This window comes from Oncorhynchus kisutch, unplaced genomic scaffold, assembly GCF_002021735.2.
Source record: "Oncorhynchus kisutch isolate 150728-3 unplaced genomic scaffold, Okis_V2 Okis05a-Okis16b_hom, whole genome shotgun sequence".
NCBI classification, from domain to species: Eukaryota; Metazoa; Chordata; class Actinopteri; order Salmoniformes; family Salmonidae; genus Oncorhynchus; species Oncorhynchus kisutch.
In genome coordinates, this window is record NW_022261982.1 from 2,886,347 (window position 1) to 2,904,475 (window position 18,129).

General features: G+C 46.6%; 1 protein-coding gene across 4 annotated transcripts in view; it reads right to left on the minus strand.

Annotated features, from left to right (window-relative positions):
• Nucleotides 1-18,129, minus strand: part of LOC109876969 (trafficking kinesin-binding protein 2) — a 77,769-nt gene that overhangs the window by 11,249 nt on the left and 48,391 nt on the right. For 2 of the 4 annotated variants that reach the window (XM_031813216.1, XM_031813215.1), the window contains 10 exons: nucleotides 15,100-15,176; nucleotides 14,887-15,003; nucleotides 14,557-14,766; nucleotides 11,371-11,449; nucleotides 11,113-11,243; nucleotides 10,945-11,019; nucleotides 7,696-7,833; nucleotides 1,444-1,523; nucleotides 860-1,030; nucleotides 339-643 (listed from right to left, as the gene is read on the minus strand). In XM_031813216.1, the coding sequence (XP_031669076.1) occupies nucleotides 339-643; nucleotides 860-1,030; nucleotides 1,444-1,523; nucleotides 7,696-7,833; nucleotides 10,945-11,019; nucleotides 11,113-11,243; nucleotides 11,371-11,449; nucleotides 14,557-14,766; nucleotides 14,887-15,003; nucleotides 15,100-15,176 (1,383 nt within the window). Of the gene's footprint in view, nucleotides 1-338; nucleotides 644-859; nucleotides 1,031-1,443; nucleotides 1,524-7,695; nucleotides 7,834-10,944; nucleotides 11,020-11,112; nucleotides 11,244-11,370; nucleotides 11,450-14,556; nucleotides 14,767-14,886; nucleotides 15,004-15,099; nucleotides 15,177-15,683; nucleotides 15,732-16,193; nucleotides 16,235-18,129 lie in introns of those variants that run through there. The other 2 variants (XM_031813214.1, XM_031813217.1) reach the window with 2 other exon arrangements.

An 18,129-nucleotide genomic window follows, 5' to 3' on the forward strand; every position in this document is an offset into this window, starting at 1 on the left:
ACCTACATTCAGTAACCACATCTCTAAGGGTGTGTTTAGACAGGCAGCCCAATTCTGATCTTTTTCTCACTAATTGGTCTTTTGTCCAATCACATCAGATCTTTTCACATCAGATATTGGTCTATTGACCAATCACCTCACCAATCATCATCGTGACAAAAATATCCGATTTGGGCTGCCTGTCTAAACGCAGCCTAACATACTGAAATCTGATGCCTGACTGCAAAAGATGATGTGGCATTCAATCACTGGTAGATTTGTGCAGAGGGGTTGCTTATCGCACTGCCTGGAACGTGCCCATTATCATGACTACACTTAAAGCATGAACGTATCCTTACCCTCCATGGGCTTGACGATCTGCAGCTTCTCAGGCAGGAAGGTCTTAAAACAGCTGGACGAGACCGAGAACTCTGATAGGTTGGTGAAGGATGACATGAGGCTGCTCATTGGTGAGCTGTAGCCACTCCCCTCCACATCCGATTCCGCCCCCCCAGCCAGGGCCTCCAGCTTCTTGTCGCGTTCCGCCTGGAAGAACTGCCGCTCGCACAGGAAATTCTGCCGCCGCAGGGAGAGGCGGTGCAGCGCCGACACGAGGTCATTTCCTCCTGGTGCGCCAGGCTTGCCGAGCGGGACCTCCTCCCTACTACAAATACAGACACGCAACACAAACACATGCTTACCCAAATATACTCCTCTGTAGGCACTAAATTCACTGAAATAAGTTTGAATTAAATCATATCAAATAATATGCTTTAAATTCTCTCACATATTGTTGCCACTGACTCAATGAATCCACTACAGTCAATACGGGTGCTTTAGACTGCAGGTCTAACAATCAGGGTCAACCTGGGTAACTCACTTGGCGCGGCCGTGGGATTGGTCGATCCCCTGTGCGGACAGGAAGGGCTGGGCCGTCATCACCAGGCAGCTGCCTCCCGAGCCGGGGATAGGGGGCGTGGCCATCGCTGCAGCTCGCTCTACCGACTCGTTGACCACGCGTACAGTCTGAAACACCTTCTTCTGGGAAACTCTGGGGACGGGGAGAGAGGGAGGAAGAGAGGGGAGTTAGAGGAGGAGGGGAGTTAGAGGAGGGAAAGAGAGGAGGGAAAGAGAGGAGGGGAAGAGAGGAGGGGAAGAGAGGAGGGGAAGAGAGGAGGGGAAGAGAGGAGGGGAAGAGAGGAGGGGAGCTTCTGCTTTGATTGCTTTTGCTCTTCTGTTTTTGTGTGTGTGTTTGTTGTTGTTGTCGGTGTGTGGGTGTGTATGTGTGTTTGTTGTTGTTGTTGGTGTGTGGGTGTGTATGTGTGTTTGTTGTTGTCGGTGTGGGTGTGTGTGTGTGTTTGTTGTTGTTGTCGGTGTGTGGGTGTGTATGTGTGTTTGTTGTTGTCGGTGTGGGTGTGTGTGTGTGTGTTTGTTGTTGTCGGTGTGTGTGAGTTCTATACTCACTTCTGGTCCTGGAAAGCCACCTCGTCCTCGACACTCAGCTCTCTCCTCATGGTGCCCTCAATCTCTGCTGCCAGGGAGTCCTGAGACACAGTCATTTACACTCATTAATAGGTACACACACTATTGGGCACACGCACACATAAATAGGATTGACACACACACATACACATACTAGGGATATGCATCTTACCCTTTAAAGATAATTTGATAGATACCTAGATACATGGGCTCCAATAAGATACAGAAACGATACGTTTTAGTTTGAAATGATTGGGTTTAATTAGAGAATGAATCGATGCACTGACATTTGCGGCATAAACACATTAATTTTCCATTCTAAATACAAATCTGCTGCAGATGGAGCTCATGAGCTGGCCCTCTCTGAGCTGGCCCTCTCTGAGCTGGGTCTGTCTGAGCTGGCCCTCTCTGAGCTGGATCTGTCTGAGCTGGCCCTCTCTGAGCTGGATCTGTCTGAGTTGGCCCTCTCTGAGCTGGATCTGTCTGAGCTGACCCTCTCTGAGCTGGCCCTCTCTGAGCTGGATCTGTCTGAGCTGGATCTGTCTGAGCTGGCCCTCTCTGAGCTGGATCTGTCTGAGCTGGATCTGCCTGAGCTGGCCCTCTCTGAGCTGGATCTGTCTGAGCTGGATCTATCTGAGCTGACTTCTCTGTGTGTCTGAGCTGACGTCTGTGTGTAAATTATGTATGCCATTAAGGCACCTGATCTGAGCCATAAAGGAGACTACCCCCCCCCCCCATTACCACTATCAGATTAGGTGGGCAATGTAGCCGGTGTTTTTCTCCCCCCACTTTGGTTCTGAAATCCCCATCACCCACTGATTAACTTGATGTTTTTGCAGCTTAAGTGTTTGAGGTAGTAATGTATCAATATTTATTGTTTACAAATGAGCTATGACATAGCCAATGAATATATGGCACAACTTTGAATTTCACCCGTTTTACATGTTTTATTGCGTGTTCTTCTCCCACCGCTTCAACCACGCAGTGCACCTCGCAGAAATGACTTGCTTTCCTCATTATTAAATTATCAACTTTCCCCTGTATGTCTAAAAATGACCATATAGACTGATTGTTTAAAGCAAACTGCCAAAACTAAAGTAACAGGCTGCCTACCTCATGGAACATCACATTGGAAACCTGCGGCCAATACAACAGCTGTAGACCTTCCCATGAAATGTTTACTAACAAGCCCTTCCCATGAAATGTTTACTAACAAGCCCTTCCCATGAAATGTTTACTAACAAGCCCTTCCCATGAAATGTTTACTAACAAGCCCTTCCCATGAAATGTTTACTAACAAGCCCTTCCCATGAAATGTTTACTAACAAGCCCTTCCCATGAAATGTTTACTAACAAGCCCTTCCCATGAAATGTTTACTAACAAGCCCTTCCCATGAAATGTTTACTAACAAGCCCTTCCCATGAAATGTTTACTAACAAGCCCTTAATACAACAGCTGTAGACCTTCCCATGTAATGTTTACTAACAAGCCCTTCCCATGAAATGTTTACTAACAAGCCCTTAACCAACATGTGTAGACCTTCCCATGAAATGTTTACTAACAAGCCCTTAATACAACAGCTGTAGACCTTCCCATGAAATGTTCACTAACAAGCCCTTAACCAACATGTGTAGACCTTCCCATGAAATGTTCACTAACAAGCCCTTAACCAACATGTGTAGACCTTCCCATGAAATGTTCACTAACAAGCCCTTAACCAACATGTGTAGACCTTCCCATGAAATGTTTACTAACAAGCCCTTCCCATGAAATGTTTACTAACAAGCCCTTAACCAACATGTGTAGACCTTCCCATGAAATGTTTACTAACAAGCCCTTAACCAACATGTGTAGACCTTCCCATGAAATGTTTACTAACAAGCCCTTAACCAACATGTGTAGACCTTCCCATGAAATGTTCACTAACAAGCCCTTAACCAACATGTGTAGACCTTCCCATGAAATGTTTACTAACAAGCCCTTCCCATGAAATGTTTACTAACAAGCCCTTAACCAACATGTGTAGACCTTCCCATGAAATGTTTACTAACAAGCCCTTAACCAACATGTGTAGACCTTCCCATGAAATGTTTACTAACAAGCCCTTAACCAACATGTGTAGACCTTCCCATGAAATGTTTACTAACAAGCCCTTAACCAACATGTGTAGACCTTCCCATGAAATGTTTACTAACAAGCCCTTAATACAACATGTGTAGACCTTCCCATGAAATGTTCACTAACAAGCCCTTAACCAACAATGCAGTTCAAGAAATAGATTAGTTTATATTGTAAATATTCTTCAGTAAAAAAAATCAATTCAAAAAGTAACAATACATTTACATAACAATAACATATACAGGGGGTACCTGTACAGAGTCAATGTGGAGGCTATATACAGAGGGTACTGGTACAGAGTCAATGTGGAGGCTATATACAGGGGGTACCTGTACAGAGTCAATGTGGAGGCTATATACAGGGGGTACCGGTACAGAGTCAATGTGGAGGCTATATACAGAGGGTACTGGTACAGAGTCAATGTGGAGGCTATATACAGGGGGTACCGGTACAGAGTCAATGTGGAGGCTATATACAGGGGGTACCGGTACCGAGTCAATGTGGAGGCTATATACAGGGGGTACCGGTACCGAGTCAATGTGGAGGCTATATACAGGGGGTACCGGTACAGAGTCAATGTGGAGGCTATATACAGGGGGTACCGGTACCGAGTCAATGTGGAGGCTATATACAGGGGGTACCGGTACAGAGTCAATGTGGAGGCTATATACAGGGGGTACCTGTACAGAGTCAATGTGGAGGCTATATACAGGGGGTACTGGTACAGAGTCAATGTGGAGGCTATATACAGGGGGTACCGGTACAGAGTCAATGTGGAGGCTATATACAGGGGGTACCGGTACAGAGTCAATGTGGAGGCTATATACAGAGGGTACCTGTACAGAGTCAATGTGGAGGCTATATACAGAGGGTACCTGTACAGAGTCAATGTGGAGGCTATATACAGGGGGTACCGGTACAGAGCCAATGTGGAGGCTATATACAGGGGGTACCGGTACAGAGTCAATGTGGAGGCTATATACAGGGGGTACCGGTACCGAGTCAATGTGGAGGCTATATACAGGGGGTACCGGTACCGAGTCAATGTGGAGGCTATATACAGGGGGTACCGGTACAGAGTCAATGTGGAGGCTATATACAGGGGGTACCGGTACCGAGTCAATGTGGAGGCTATATACAGGGGGTACCGGTACAGAGTCAATGTGGAGGCTATATACAGAGGGTACCGGTACAGAGTCAATGTGGAGGCTATATACAGAGGGTACCGATACCGAGTCAATGTGGAGGCTATATACAGGGGGTACCTGTACAGAGTCAATGTGGAGGCTATATACAGAGGGTACCTGTACAGTGTCAATGTGGAGGCTATATACAGAGGGTACCGATACCGAGTCAATGTGGGGGCTATATACAGGGGGTACCGGTACAGAGTCAATGTGGAGGCTATATACAGAGGGTACCGATACCGAGTCAATGTGGAGGCTATATACAGAGGGTACCGATACCGAGTCAATGTGGGGGCTATATACAGGGGGTACCGGTACAGAGTCAATGTGGAGGCTATATACAGGGGGTACCGGTACCAAGTCAATGTGCGGTGGTACAGGATAGTCAAGGTCATTTGCAAAGTGACTATGCATTGATAACACTGGGGGGGGTTCCATGTAGATTATCTGAGTGGCCATTTGATTAGTTGTTCAGTAGTCTTATGGCTTGTGGGTAGAAGCTGTTAAGGAGACTTGGAGCACCGGTACCGCTTGCCGTGCGGCAGCAGAGAGAACAGTCTACGACTTGGGTGACTGGAGTCTATGACAATTTTTTGGGCCTTCCTCTGACACCACCTAGTATATAGGTCCTGGATGTCAGGAAGTTTGAACCCAGTGATATACTGGCCCTGTCAGTCAGATGCCGAGCAGTTGCCATACCAGGCTGGGATGCAACCGATCAGGATGCTCTTGATGGTGCAGCTGTGGAACTTTGAGGATCTGGGGACCCATGCCAAATCTTTTTAGTTTCCCGAGTGGGAAAAGGTGTTCTCGTGCTGTCTTCACAACTGTCTTGGTGTGTTTGGACCATGACAGTTTGTTGGACACGAAGGAACTTGAAGCTCTCAACCTGCTCCACTTCAGTCCCGTCGATGTTAAATGGGGTCCTGTTTGGCCCTTCATTTCCTGTAGTCCACAATCAACTCCTTTGCCTTGCTCACATTGAGAGAGGTTGTTGTCCTGGCACCACACTGCCAGGTCTCTGACCTCCTCCCTATAGGCTGTCTCATCGTTGTCGGTGATCAGGCCTAAACTTAATGATGGTGTTGGAGTCGTGCTTGGCCACGCAGCTGAGGGAGTACAGGAGGGGACTAAGCACGCACCCCTGAGAGGCTCCAGTATTGGCAGATGTGTTGTTACCTACCCTTACTATCTGGGGGCGGCCCGTCAGGAAGTCCAGGATCCATTTGCAGAAGGAGATGTTTAGTCCCAGGGTCCTTAACTTAGTGATGAGCTTTGTGGGCACTATGATGTTGAACACTGAGCTGTAGTCAAAGAACAGCATTCTCACATGGGTGTTCCTTTTATCCAGGTGGGAAAGGGCAGCGTTGCGTGCGATTGAGATTGCGTCATCTGTGGATCTGTTGGGGCGGTATGCGAATTGGAGTGGGTCTAGGGTTTCTGGCATGATGGTGTTCATGTGAGCCATGACCAGCCTTTCAAAGCACTTCATGGTTACCGGCGTGTGTGCTATGGGGCAGTAGTCATTTAGGTAGGTTACCTTAGTGTTATTGGGCACAGGGACTATTGTGGTCCGTTTGAAACATGTAGGTATTACAGACCTGGCCAGGGAGAGGTTGAAAATGTCAGTGAAGACACTTGGCAGTTTGTCTGCGCATGCTTTTAGTACACGTCCTGGTAATCCGTCTGGCCCCGCGGCTTTGTGAATGTTGACCTATTTAAAGGTCTTGCACACATTGGCTACGGAGAGCATGATCACACAGTCCTCCGGAACAGCTGGTGCTCTCATGCATGCTTCAATGTTGCTTGCCGCAAAGCGACCATAAAAGGCATTTAGCTTGTCTGGTAGCCTCGCGTCACTGGGCAGCTTGCAGCTGGGTTTCCCTTCATAGTACATAATAGTTTTCAAGCCCTGCCACATCCAGAGCCGGTGTAGTAGGATTCAATCTTAGTCCTGTATTGACACTTTGCCTGTTTGATGGTTCGTTTTAGCGCATAGCGGGATTTCTTATAAGCGTCCCGGATTAGTATCCAGCTCCTTGAAAGAGGCAGCTCTAGCCTTTAGCTTGGTGTGGATGAATCCTGTGATCCATGGCTTCTCAAGGCAGGCCTGGTTGTTGCTAGATATGTTTGCTTTGGAAACAATTTTAACTAACCCTTTTCCTAACCTTAATCTAATTCTTCTAACCTGCTACAAAAAGTGACTTCTGCTAGTAAAAACCGGCAAACCGGAGGTTTCCACTAATGCAATACAGCCTCCTGCCCAACTTCCACATAACATAATAATTTGGATAGCTCTAGAGTGCTAGAAAGCAGGATAGCTCTAGGGTGCTAGAAAGCAGGGCAGGTAGTGCTAGGTATCAACAGCCAATCAACTAGGGGTTGGAAGCTATAGTGAGCTTAGATTGGTCAATAGCGGCACAATGTCACAGAGTATTTGCAAAAAGTTCCCCCACGGTCCCCCCACCCACTTCACTCCATAGAAAATGAATGAGGCTCCGTTGTTTAATCACCCCCAGCGTGCTACGTGGAAATGCGTGTTACCTCACGTTGGTCAGCGTGTGAAGCTGGGCACAGTGCGCAGTTTGACTAGACTAATGATATTGCCTGCGGTTGTTCGACATTGCAAAATGACTTGTAGATCAATGACGCTCAACACAGTTACATGCAGTTCAACACTGAAGGAGAGGACACATCAGTTGTCACAAAATATGAGGTATTTTCTGAAGGTAGAAATAATATAATATGAGCAAAAGATATTAGTGAACCAGTGTTTTTTTCACTTTGAATAAATTTTCTGACCGATGCATGCTACATTTGGTTCGGTTTGGGTTCCGCGGACCGAAGCACTTGTATCTTAAACATTTTAAATCCTTACATCCCTAACACACACACACACACATACATTACAGAAGGTATATATCTCACCATGGGGAAGAGTCCGTAGGGCAGGTGTCGTCTCATGCCTGCAGACGGAGTGTTCTTACTGCGCAGCTCCTTGATCTCTTCCTGAGACTCATGTAGCATCCCCACACACTCTACATTACGGTCCGCTAGCTCATTCAGCTATACAACACAACACAACATAGTTAACCCTCCGCTAGCTGGTTCAGCTACAAAACACAACATAGTTAACACTCTGCTTGCTGGATCAGCTATACAACACAACATAGTTAACCCATAAGCCGGGGGGGGGGGGGGGGGGATAATGACCCAACACACCTCCAGGCTGTGTAAGGGCTATTTTATCAAGACGGAGAGTGGAGTGCTGCATCAGATGACCTGGTTTCCACAATCTCCCGACCTCAACCAAATTGAGATGGTGTGGAGGAAAAGCAGACAAAAAGTGCTCAGCATATGTGGGAACTCCTTCAAAACTGTTGGAAAAGCATTCTAGTTGAAACTGGTTGAGGGAATGCCAAGAGCGTGCAAAGCTGTCATCAAGGTAAAGGGTGGCTACTTTGAAGAATCTCAAATATAAAATATATTTAGATTTGTTTAACACTTATAATATGTATTATTTCATAGTTTATATCTTCAATATTATTCTACAATGTAGAAAATAGTAAAAATAAATAAAATCCTTGAATGAGTAAGTGTTCTAAAACATTTGACCGGTAGAGTACGTGTTCCACAGAGGGTCAAATTTGTGTGTAGCCCAGACTGATCAGATGCTACAGGCAGAAGTTGGCAGATCGACTGTACTGAGACTCGTGTGGGGGGGGTCGTAGAGAAAAACGGAGAACACCATCGTGTTAGTGAGATTCGTCTCATCTTTCCATAGAGGTAATAGTTTTGTAGGCCAAACCGGTCGGACGCTACAGATCATTCTGTGACAAGAACGATTTTCAGGATGTCTCATGGTCTGACAAACACCACTCTAGCACTGTCACCTTTCACCTCAGATGTGAAAGTGTGACATACAGTATACACATGCGGTGGAATGAGACGCATCCAATGCAAAAGAACAGATATCTAACACTTATCTTTGATATATTTTTATGGGGATTTTCTTTATTATGCTAATTCGATTTCAGCGGGGGCAAGGACATTGACCTAGCACAGTTAACCCTCTGCTAGCTAGTTTAGCTACACAACAACACAGTTAACCCTCTGCTAGCTAGTTCAGCTACACAACAACATAGTTAACCCTCTGCTAGCTAGTTTAGCTACACAACAACACAGTTAACCCTCTGCTAGCTGGTTCAGCTACACAACAACATAGTTAACCCTCTGCTAGCTAGTTTAGCTACACAACAACACAGTTAACCCTCTGCTAGCTAGTTTAGCTACACAACAACATAGTTAACCCTCTGCTAGCTAGTTTAGCTACACAACAACACAGTTAACCCTCTGCTAGCTAGTTTAGCTACACAACAACACAGTTAACCCTCTGCTAGCTAGTTTAGCTACACAACAACACAGTTAACCCTCTGCTAGCTAGTTTAGCTACACAACAACATAGTTAACCCACTGCTAGCTAGTTTAGCTACACAACAACATAGTTAACCCACTGCTAGCTAGTTCAGCTACACAACAACACAGTTAACCCTCTGCTAGCTAGTTTAGCTACACAACAACATAGTTAACCCTCTGCTAGCTAGTTTAGCTACACAACAACATAGTTAACCCACTGCTAGCTGGTTCAACTACACAACAACACAGTTAACCCTCTGCTAGCTGGTTCAGCTACACAACAACACAGTTAACCCTCTGCTAGCTAGTTTAGCTACACAACAACACAGTTAACCCTCTGCTAGCTGGTTCAGCTACACAACAACATAGTTAACCCACTGCTAGCTAGTTTAGCTACACAACAACATAGTTAACCCACTGCTAGCTGGTTCAACTACACAACAACACAGTTAACCCTCTGCTAGCTGGTTCAACTACACAACAACATAGTTAACCCACTGCTAGCTAGTTCAACTACACAACAACACAGTTAACCCTCTGCTAGCTAGTTTAGCTACACAACAACACAGTTAACCCACTGCTAGCTGGTTCAACTACACAACAACATAGTTAACCCACTGCTAGCTGGTTCAACTACACAACAACACAGTTAACCCTCTGCTAGCTAGTTTAGCTACACAACAACACAGTTAACCCTCTGCTAGCTGGTTCAACTACACAACAACACAGTTAACCCTCTGCTAGCTAGTTTAGCTACACAACAACATAGTTAACCCACTGCTAGCTGGTTCAACTACACAACAACACAGTTAACCCTCTGCTAGCTGGTTCAGCTACACAACAACATAGTTAACCCACTGCTAGCTGGTTCAACTACACAACAACACAGTTAACCCTCTGCTAGCTGGTTCAGCTACACAACAACATAGTTAACCCACTGCTAGCTGGTTCAACTACACAACAACACAGTTAACCCTCTGCTAGCTGGTTCAGCTACACAACAACATAGTTAACCCTCTGCTAGCTGGTTCAGCTACACAACAACACAGTTAACCCTCTGCTAGCTGGTTCAGCTACACAACAACATAGTTAACCCACTGCTAGCTGGTTCAACTACACAACAACACAGTTAACCCTCTGCTAGCTGGTTCAGCTACACAACAACATAGTTAACCCACTGCTAGCTGGTTCAGCTACACAACAACATAGTTAACCCACTGCTAGCTGGTTCAACTACACAACAACACAGTTAACCCTCTGCTAGCTGGTTCAGCTACACAACAACACAGTTAACCCACTGCTAGCTGGTTCAACTACACAACAACACAGTTAACCCTCTGCTAGCTGGTTCAGCTACACAACAACATAGTTAACCCTCTGCTAGCTGGTTCAGCTACACAACAACATAGTTAACCCTCTGCTAGCTGGTTCAGTTACACAACAGTTAAATACCCACACTCCATTACCGTATTCTACACACACTCATTCATCAGTAATAAACACCTTAACTTAAACCTTGATGCAGCTAATAACCTTGAACACAAACTCACTGCTTGTGTCAACATAACAGACAAAACCCAAGATACTATTTTAAATACTACAACTCTGGGCCATATCATACTGCTTATCAGGTGCAGTTCTGATCTGACATATAGCGGTGGTTCAAATGATGTTGGAGAGTTATGAAATGTTGTTCGGAAAAAGGGCCCACCTTAAGGCACTTCTATGGTTCATTGAACTGTTCATTGCTAGACAACTCACCTCTGCAGTGAGTGATCTCTGGGCATCCTTCGAGGCCTGTAGGTGAATCCTCAGCTCCTCTTTCTCCAGGGCCAGCTGGAAACACACTTCTTTAGTACTATTACTCTACAATTATTACTACAACATCAACTTCAAACTGTGCTCTTCCTCCCCTTCCTCCCCCCTCACCTCTTTGACGCGGTGTTGGAGCTCTACTATCTGGGAGAGGAGCTGGGAAATCTCCTCCTGGTGTCGCATCACCTCTTCATTCTTATGGGCCAGCTCCTCTGTCAGGTTCACCATCTGACTGTTGGACTCGCCTGAACCAACCCACACCCACACAGCTCTTTAATCATTAGAGATCAATAACCTAATTACTTGTTAATTGACCTGATTCATGCCTTTTTTGTGTGTGTGTGTGTGTGTGTTTGAGTGCATGTGACTCACGTAGCTCCTTGACACAGTCGCTGACCAGCTGTTGTTCTTTCTCCTCGAAGGTGATGGTCTCCGTCTTCAGATGACGGGCCTGGTCGGACGACAGGGTTTTACAGTGTGGTGTTAGGAACTATCAGATGACGGGCCACAGGGTTTTACAGTGAGGTGTTAGGAACTATCAGATGACGGGCCTGGTCGGACCACAGGGTTTTACAGTGTGGTGTTAGGAACTATCAGATGACGGGCCTGGTCGGACCACAGGGTTTTACAGTGAGGTGTGAGGAACTATCAGATGACGGGCCACAGGGTTTTACAGTGAGGTGTTAGGAACTATCAGATGACGGGCCTGGTCGGACCACAGGGTTTTACAGTGTGGTGTTAGGAACTATCAGATGACGGGCCTGGTCGGACCACAGGGTTTTACAGTGAGGTGTTAGGAACTATCAGATGACGGACCACAGGGTTTTACAGTGAGGTGTTAGGAACTATCAGATGACGGGCCTGGTCGGACCACAGGGTTTTACAGTGAGGTGTTAGGAACTATCAGATGACGGACCACAGGGTTTTACAGTGAGGTGTTAGGAACTATCAGATGACGGGCCTGGTCGGACCACAGGGTTTTACAGTGAGGTGTTAGGAACTATCAAATGACGGGCCTGGTCGGACCACAGGGTTTTACAGTGTGGTGTTAGGAACTATCAGATGACGGGCCTGGTCGGACCACAGGGTTTTACAGTGAGGTGTTAGGAACTATCAGATGACGGGCCTGGTCGGACCACAGGGTTTTACAGTGAGGTGTTAGGAACTATCAGATGACGGGCCTGGTCGGACCACAGGGTTTTACAGTGCGGTGTTAGGAACTATCAGATGACAGACCACAGGGTTTTACAGTGAGGTGTTAGGAACTATCAGATGACGGGCCTGGTCGGACCACAGGGTTTTACAGTGAGGTGTTAGGAACTATCAGATGACGGGCCTGGTCGGACCACAGGGTTTTACAGTGCGGTGTTAGGAACTATCAGATGACGGACCACAGGGTTTTACAGTGAGGTGTTAGGAACATTCAAATGACGGGCCTGGTCGGACCAAAGGGTTTTACAGTGCGGTGTTAGGAACTATCAGATGACGGACCACAGGGTTTTACAGTGAGGTGTTAGGAACTATCAGATGACGGGCCTGGTCGGACCACAGGGTTTTACAGTGCGGTGTTAGGAACTATCAGATGACGGACCACAGGGTTTTACAGTGAGGTGTTAGGAACTATCAGATGACGGGCCTGGTCGGACCACAGGGTTTTACAGTGAGGTGTTAGGAACTATCAAATGACGGGCCTGGTCGGACCACAGGGTTTTACAGTGTGGTGTTAGGAACTATCAGATGACGGGCCTGGTCGGACCACAGGGTTTTACAGTGAGGTGTTAGGAACTATCAGATGACGGACCACAGGGTTTTACAGTGAGGTGTTAGGAACTATCAGATGACGGGCCTGGTCGGACCACAGGGTTTTACAGTGAGGTGTTAGGAACTATCAGATGACGGGCCTGGTCGGACCACAGGGTTTTACAGTGCGGTGTTAGGAACTATCAGATGACGGACCACAGGGTTTTACAGTGAGGTGTTAGGAACATTCAAATGACGGGCCTGGTCGGACCAAAGGGTTTTACAGTGCGGTGTTAGGAACTATCAGATGACGGACCACAGGGTTTTACAGTGAGGTGTTAGGAACTATCAGATGACGGGCCTGGTCGGACCACAGGGTTTTACAGTGCGGTGTTAGGAACTATCAGATGACGGACCACAGGGTTTTACAGTGAGGTGTTAGGAACTATCAGATGACGGGCCTGGTCGGACCACAGGGTTTTACAGTGCGGTGTTAGGAACTATCAGATGACGGACCACAGGGTTTTACAGTGAGGTGTTAGGAACATTCAAATGACGGGCCTGGTCGGACCAAAGGGTTTTACAGTGCGGTGTTAGGAACTATCAGATGACGGACCACAGGGTTTTACAGTGAGGTGTTAGGAACTATCAGATGACGGGCCTGGTCGGACCACAGGGTTTTACAGTGCGGTGTTAGGAACTATCAGATGACGGACCACAGGGTTTTACAGTGAGGTGTTAGGAACTATCAGATGACGGGCCTGGTCGGACCACAGGGTTTTACAGTGAGGTGTTAGGAACTATCAGATGACGGGCCTGGTCGGACCACAGGGTTTTACAGTGCGGTGTTAGGAACTATCAGATGACGGACCACAGGGTTTTACAGTGAGGTGTTAGGAACTATCAGATGACGGGCCTGGTCGGACCACAGGGTTTTACAGTGAGGTGTTAGGAACTATCAGATGACGGGCCTGGTCGGACCACAGGGTTTTACAGTGCGGTGTTAGGAACTATCAGATGACGGACCACAGGGTTTTACAGTGAGGTGTTAGGAACTATCAGATGACGGGCCTGGTCGGACCACAGGGTTTTACAGTGAGGTGTTAGGAACATTCAAATGACGGGCCTGGTCGGACCACAGGGTTTTACAGTGCGGTGTTAGGAACTATCAGATGACGGACCACAGGGTTTTACAGTGAGGTGTTAGGAACTATCAGATGACGGGCCTGGTCGGACCACAGGGTTTTACAGTGAGGTGTTAGGAACTATCAAATGACGGGCCTGGTCGGACCACAGGGTTTTACAGTGTGGTGTTAGGAACTATCAGATGACGGGCCTGGTCGGACCACAGGGTTTTACAGTGAGGTGTTAGGAACTATCAGATGACGGGCCTGGTCGGACCACAGGGTTTTACAGTGAGGTGTTAGGAACTATCAGATGACGGGCCTGGTCGGACCACAGGGTTTTACAGTGCGGTGTTAGGAACTATCAGATGACGGACCACAGGGTTTTACAGTGAGGTGTTAGGAACTATCAGATGACGGGCCTGGTCGGACCACAGGGTTTTACAGTGAGGTGTTAGGAACTATCAAATGACGGGCCTGGTCGGACCAGAGGTACAGAGGTTAGAGTAAGGTGTGAGGGGCCCACTACGAAGCGTTTAAAAGCCTGGACCGCATAAAGTGCACAGTCGAAGTAGAATTGGCACGGACCACAGATCTGGGATCAGATCACCCTACCGTTTATCCTAACCTTAACCCTATGGGTCCTGGTCAAAAGTAGTGAACTCTAGGAAATAGGGTGTCATGTCAGGTATACCTCAGAGCGTAGGGCCAGGTTCTCCTCTTCCAGATCAGACATTTTCCCCTGCAGGGCCTCCAGCTGGCTGAGGGCCACAGCTGGTGCTAGGGGTTGGCGGGGGTGCAGCGGCGTTGAGCAGCTGGAATCAGTCTCACTCTCCTCCGAAGCGCTGGCCACCATCCGCAGCAACTCATCCTTTTTCCCCAGCTCATGTTGTAGCTGGTGCACCTGGGACAGGGGGGGTCAGAGGGGGTGTGGGGTGCACAGTAGTGTGTGTGTGTGTGTGTACAGTAGTGTGTGTGTGTGTGTGTGTGTGTGTGTGTGTGTGTGTACAGTAGTGTGTGTTACCTGGTCCAGGGCCTGTGCTAGCTGTTCCTCCACAGACTCATTGCGTTCCTGGAGCAGGTGGTTCCTCTGAAGCAGAGACTGACCAATTCGAGCGGCCAGCTCCAAGTCCCGGTCCCGCTGCAATCAATGATACCATGCAACAGTTAGTCCACAATCATCAATGGCAACTAATCACCGCCATGTGTCAAAGACCGTGCACCAATGAGAGCCCACCTCAGCCAATAGGTGTGTGACAACCTCAATGTCATTGTAGGTCTTGGTCATCTGCTCCACCCTATCAGCACTGAGGACTGGAGAGAGAGAGAGAGAGCGAGAGCGAGATAGATAAGAGAACAAGGGAGAACGAGAGAGAGAACGAGAGAGAGAGCGCGAGAGAGACAATCAAATTTTAGCAGGGGAACAAGAAAACACACCAGCATACACACACATACATGTATACTGTACACACACACCAAAATAAGCAGCACGTTCATGCACAAAGACACAGACTATATTTGCTAATGCATGCGCCTCCATGCAAGCACACTTTCCTGTGAAACAGCCTTAGACACTACAAGCTATGCATCCACACACTACTAGATGCCAGGACAAGCCCACTAGTGGCAGTAGACTTAGTGTGTGAGTGTCTGCTGTCCTACGGTATAGCAAGAGAGAGACTCCAGAGCTTCAGGGGGCCACTCAGTCTAATCCAGATTTGAGAGCACCGTCTGGGCCTACTGGAGAACTGAAGCCCCCCCTCACGCTCTGGAGCTATCCGTGGAGAAAGATGCAGAGAGAGAAAGAGGGAAGCACTTTACCTCGGGAGCCAGGGTGAGAGTAGGAAGAGGGATCCAGGGAAAGATAAGCTGGAGAAAGAGACAACGGAGGACAGGGAGGGGAATGAGGGGATAACAAGGAGAGAGAGAGAAAGAGATGTTAGATGGCAAGAAAGAGGGGAATCAGCTGAGCAGAGAGAGAATAACCTAGGATAGAGAGATACCATCTGAGCAGAGAGAGAATAACCTAGGATAGAGAGATACCATCTGAGCAGAGAGAGAATAACCTAGGATAGAGAGATACCATCTGAGCAGAGAGAGAATAACCTAGGATAGAGAGATACCATCTGAGCAGAGAGAGAATAACCTAGGAGAAAAATACCTAAAAATCAGGAGAGCAATAGAGAGATAGAGGGAGAGAAAAAAGATAGTGAGGAGCAGAGATAGAGGGACAGAAAGAGAGAGCAGAAGCAGGAGAAATCATGTGTGTACTTTAGATAGGGTTAGGGGGATTAGGAGGATTAGGATGAGTGGTTTGTTTGGGTTCAGCACCTGACTCAGAACCGCAACCCCAGCAGCGCTGCCAGATGGCCCTGGGTAGAGAGATACCAACCCATTTTATTTATTACGGTCAACCTTGACCCCTGGCCTCCAACCCCAGCCTGACCCTTTACACGAGGTCAACCTGGTAACCATCAAATAAAACAGCATTCTATGTAATACTATGTGTGCATCATGTTTATTGCAATTCAGATTGTAAATGTAAGGGAAAATCCATTGGCAACGTCATGTCGAGTCAGTGGCAGTGTACCTAGCCTAACGCCTCTGGTGACGGGCAGACCAGCAGCAACAGAACACAGCAGACTAGGAGACAGTGCTCCTCTGGTTTCAACGGCTGTTTACTGAAGCTGCAGTACCAAGTCACTTCACTACTTGTATTAAAGTCTCCATTTTGATCAATCACAGATACAATATGTACATACTTCTCATACATATTTTCCTTCTACTTTTTATTACTACTTGTTATTTTTGGGGCTTTTGTATTTGGCATTTTATTGTTGAATGATATTGTACTGCATTTTTGAGAAGAGTTAGCGAGCGTTTCACTGTACTGTGTGCACGTGCCTAATAAACGTTGATTTGATTGACTGCCCATATTTGATTGTGAAAGTGGAAGTATAAAGTGCAATAACTGTCCTGCTCCTCATAGTTCTACACACAGCGACACAGTCAACCTTCTGTCAAGACAAAAAGGCCCCCCCCCCCCCAGGTAAGTAGAGAAAGAGATGAACCTGGATGATTTACTCTGTAATCACACTGCTTTCTGTTTCTCACCTGTTCTTTTTTTTTTTTACTTCAGATTTGTTTTTAAAAAAAATCTGGAATAATTTGTGAATTGACAATGTTACAAGTATGTTAAATGTGAACTTATCCAAAATGTGAACTTATCCAAAATGTGAACTTATCCAAAATGTGAAAACATTTACATTTAACTAATTTAGCAGACGCTCTTATCCAGTGAGTTACAGTTAGTGAATTCATCTTAAGATAGCTTGGTGGGACAACCACCTCAGTCATAGTAAGTATATTATTTTCTCTTACTACTCTGTATTAAAAGCAGGGTTTGTCTGTGGAAAACTGAATCAATATAATTTCGGTACAACTACATGTACTCGTCTTACTCGTCTTACCATATAAAGATAATTGTAGTATTCAAAGAGTGAATTCCTATGTAATTTTGGCTAATTCCAGGAAGTCCTTTCATGTTATAGTTGCTCCACAGACAGACATGGAAAACGCTGACTTATCACAACTGCTAGGGGCTTCCTGTCCTGACCATATTTGGTAAGAAGAGGTCCAGTGCAAGGCAGAAGGAAACTGAAAGTGGGTTGATAACTTTTCACAGATCTCCATACAATTTTCTGTTCCCAAAACTTATGAAAAAGGTCCACTAAGTTTTGTAGACTTGACTCATTGACAACCTTTCAACCTGTATACAGATTGGATGTTTCATCCATCATTTTGCTTCTCTTTTCTGCCTTATCACCGGACTTCCTCTTCTTACCAAATAGACTTGGCTCTACCCATAGTATGACAATTCTCATTGTAAAAGACGCCTGAAGGCTGAGTTCACCAGTCCGCTTCCCTTCAGGGATGTAGTAAGAGACATCTGGATGAGCTCAGCCATCCACACAAAGAGACGCGCAATTATTGAACTGGGAACATTTTCATGTGAGAAATTTGTAAAACAGAATGGTGGACGCAGCAATCAGTCTGGTGCCACAAGGTTATGAACTATCTCAGGTGAGCTATAAGAATATTCGGTTCCTCCACAGAGTGAGAAAAGGTTTGGCACTTGGGACAAATGCCTGTGACAGATAGCGTGCAACATTTTAAAGTAGTCAACAGAGTGGAACTTGCTGTGGGTTAGGGAGAGATCAGATAACTCCACCCAGATCAGTTGAAGGGATCAGACACTACTGAGCAG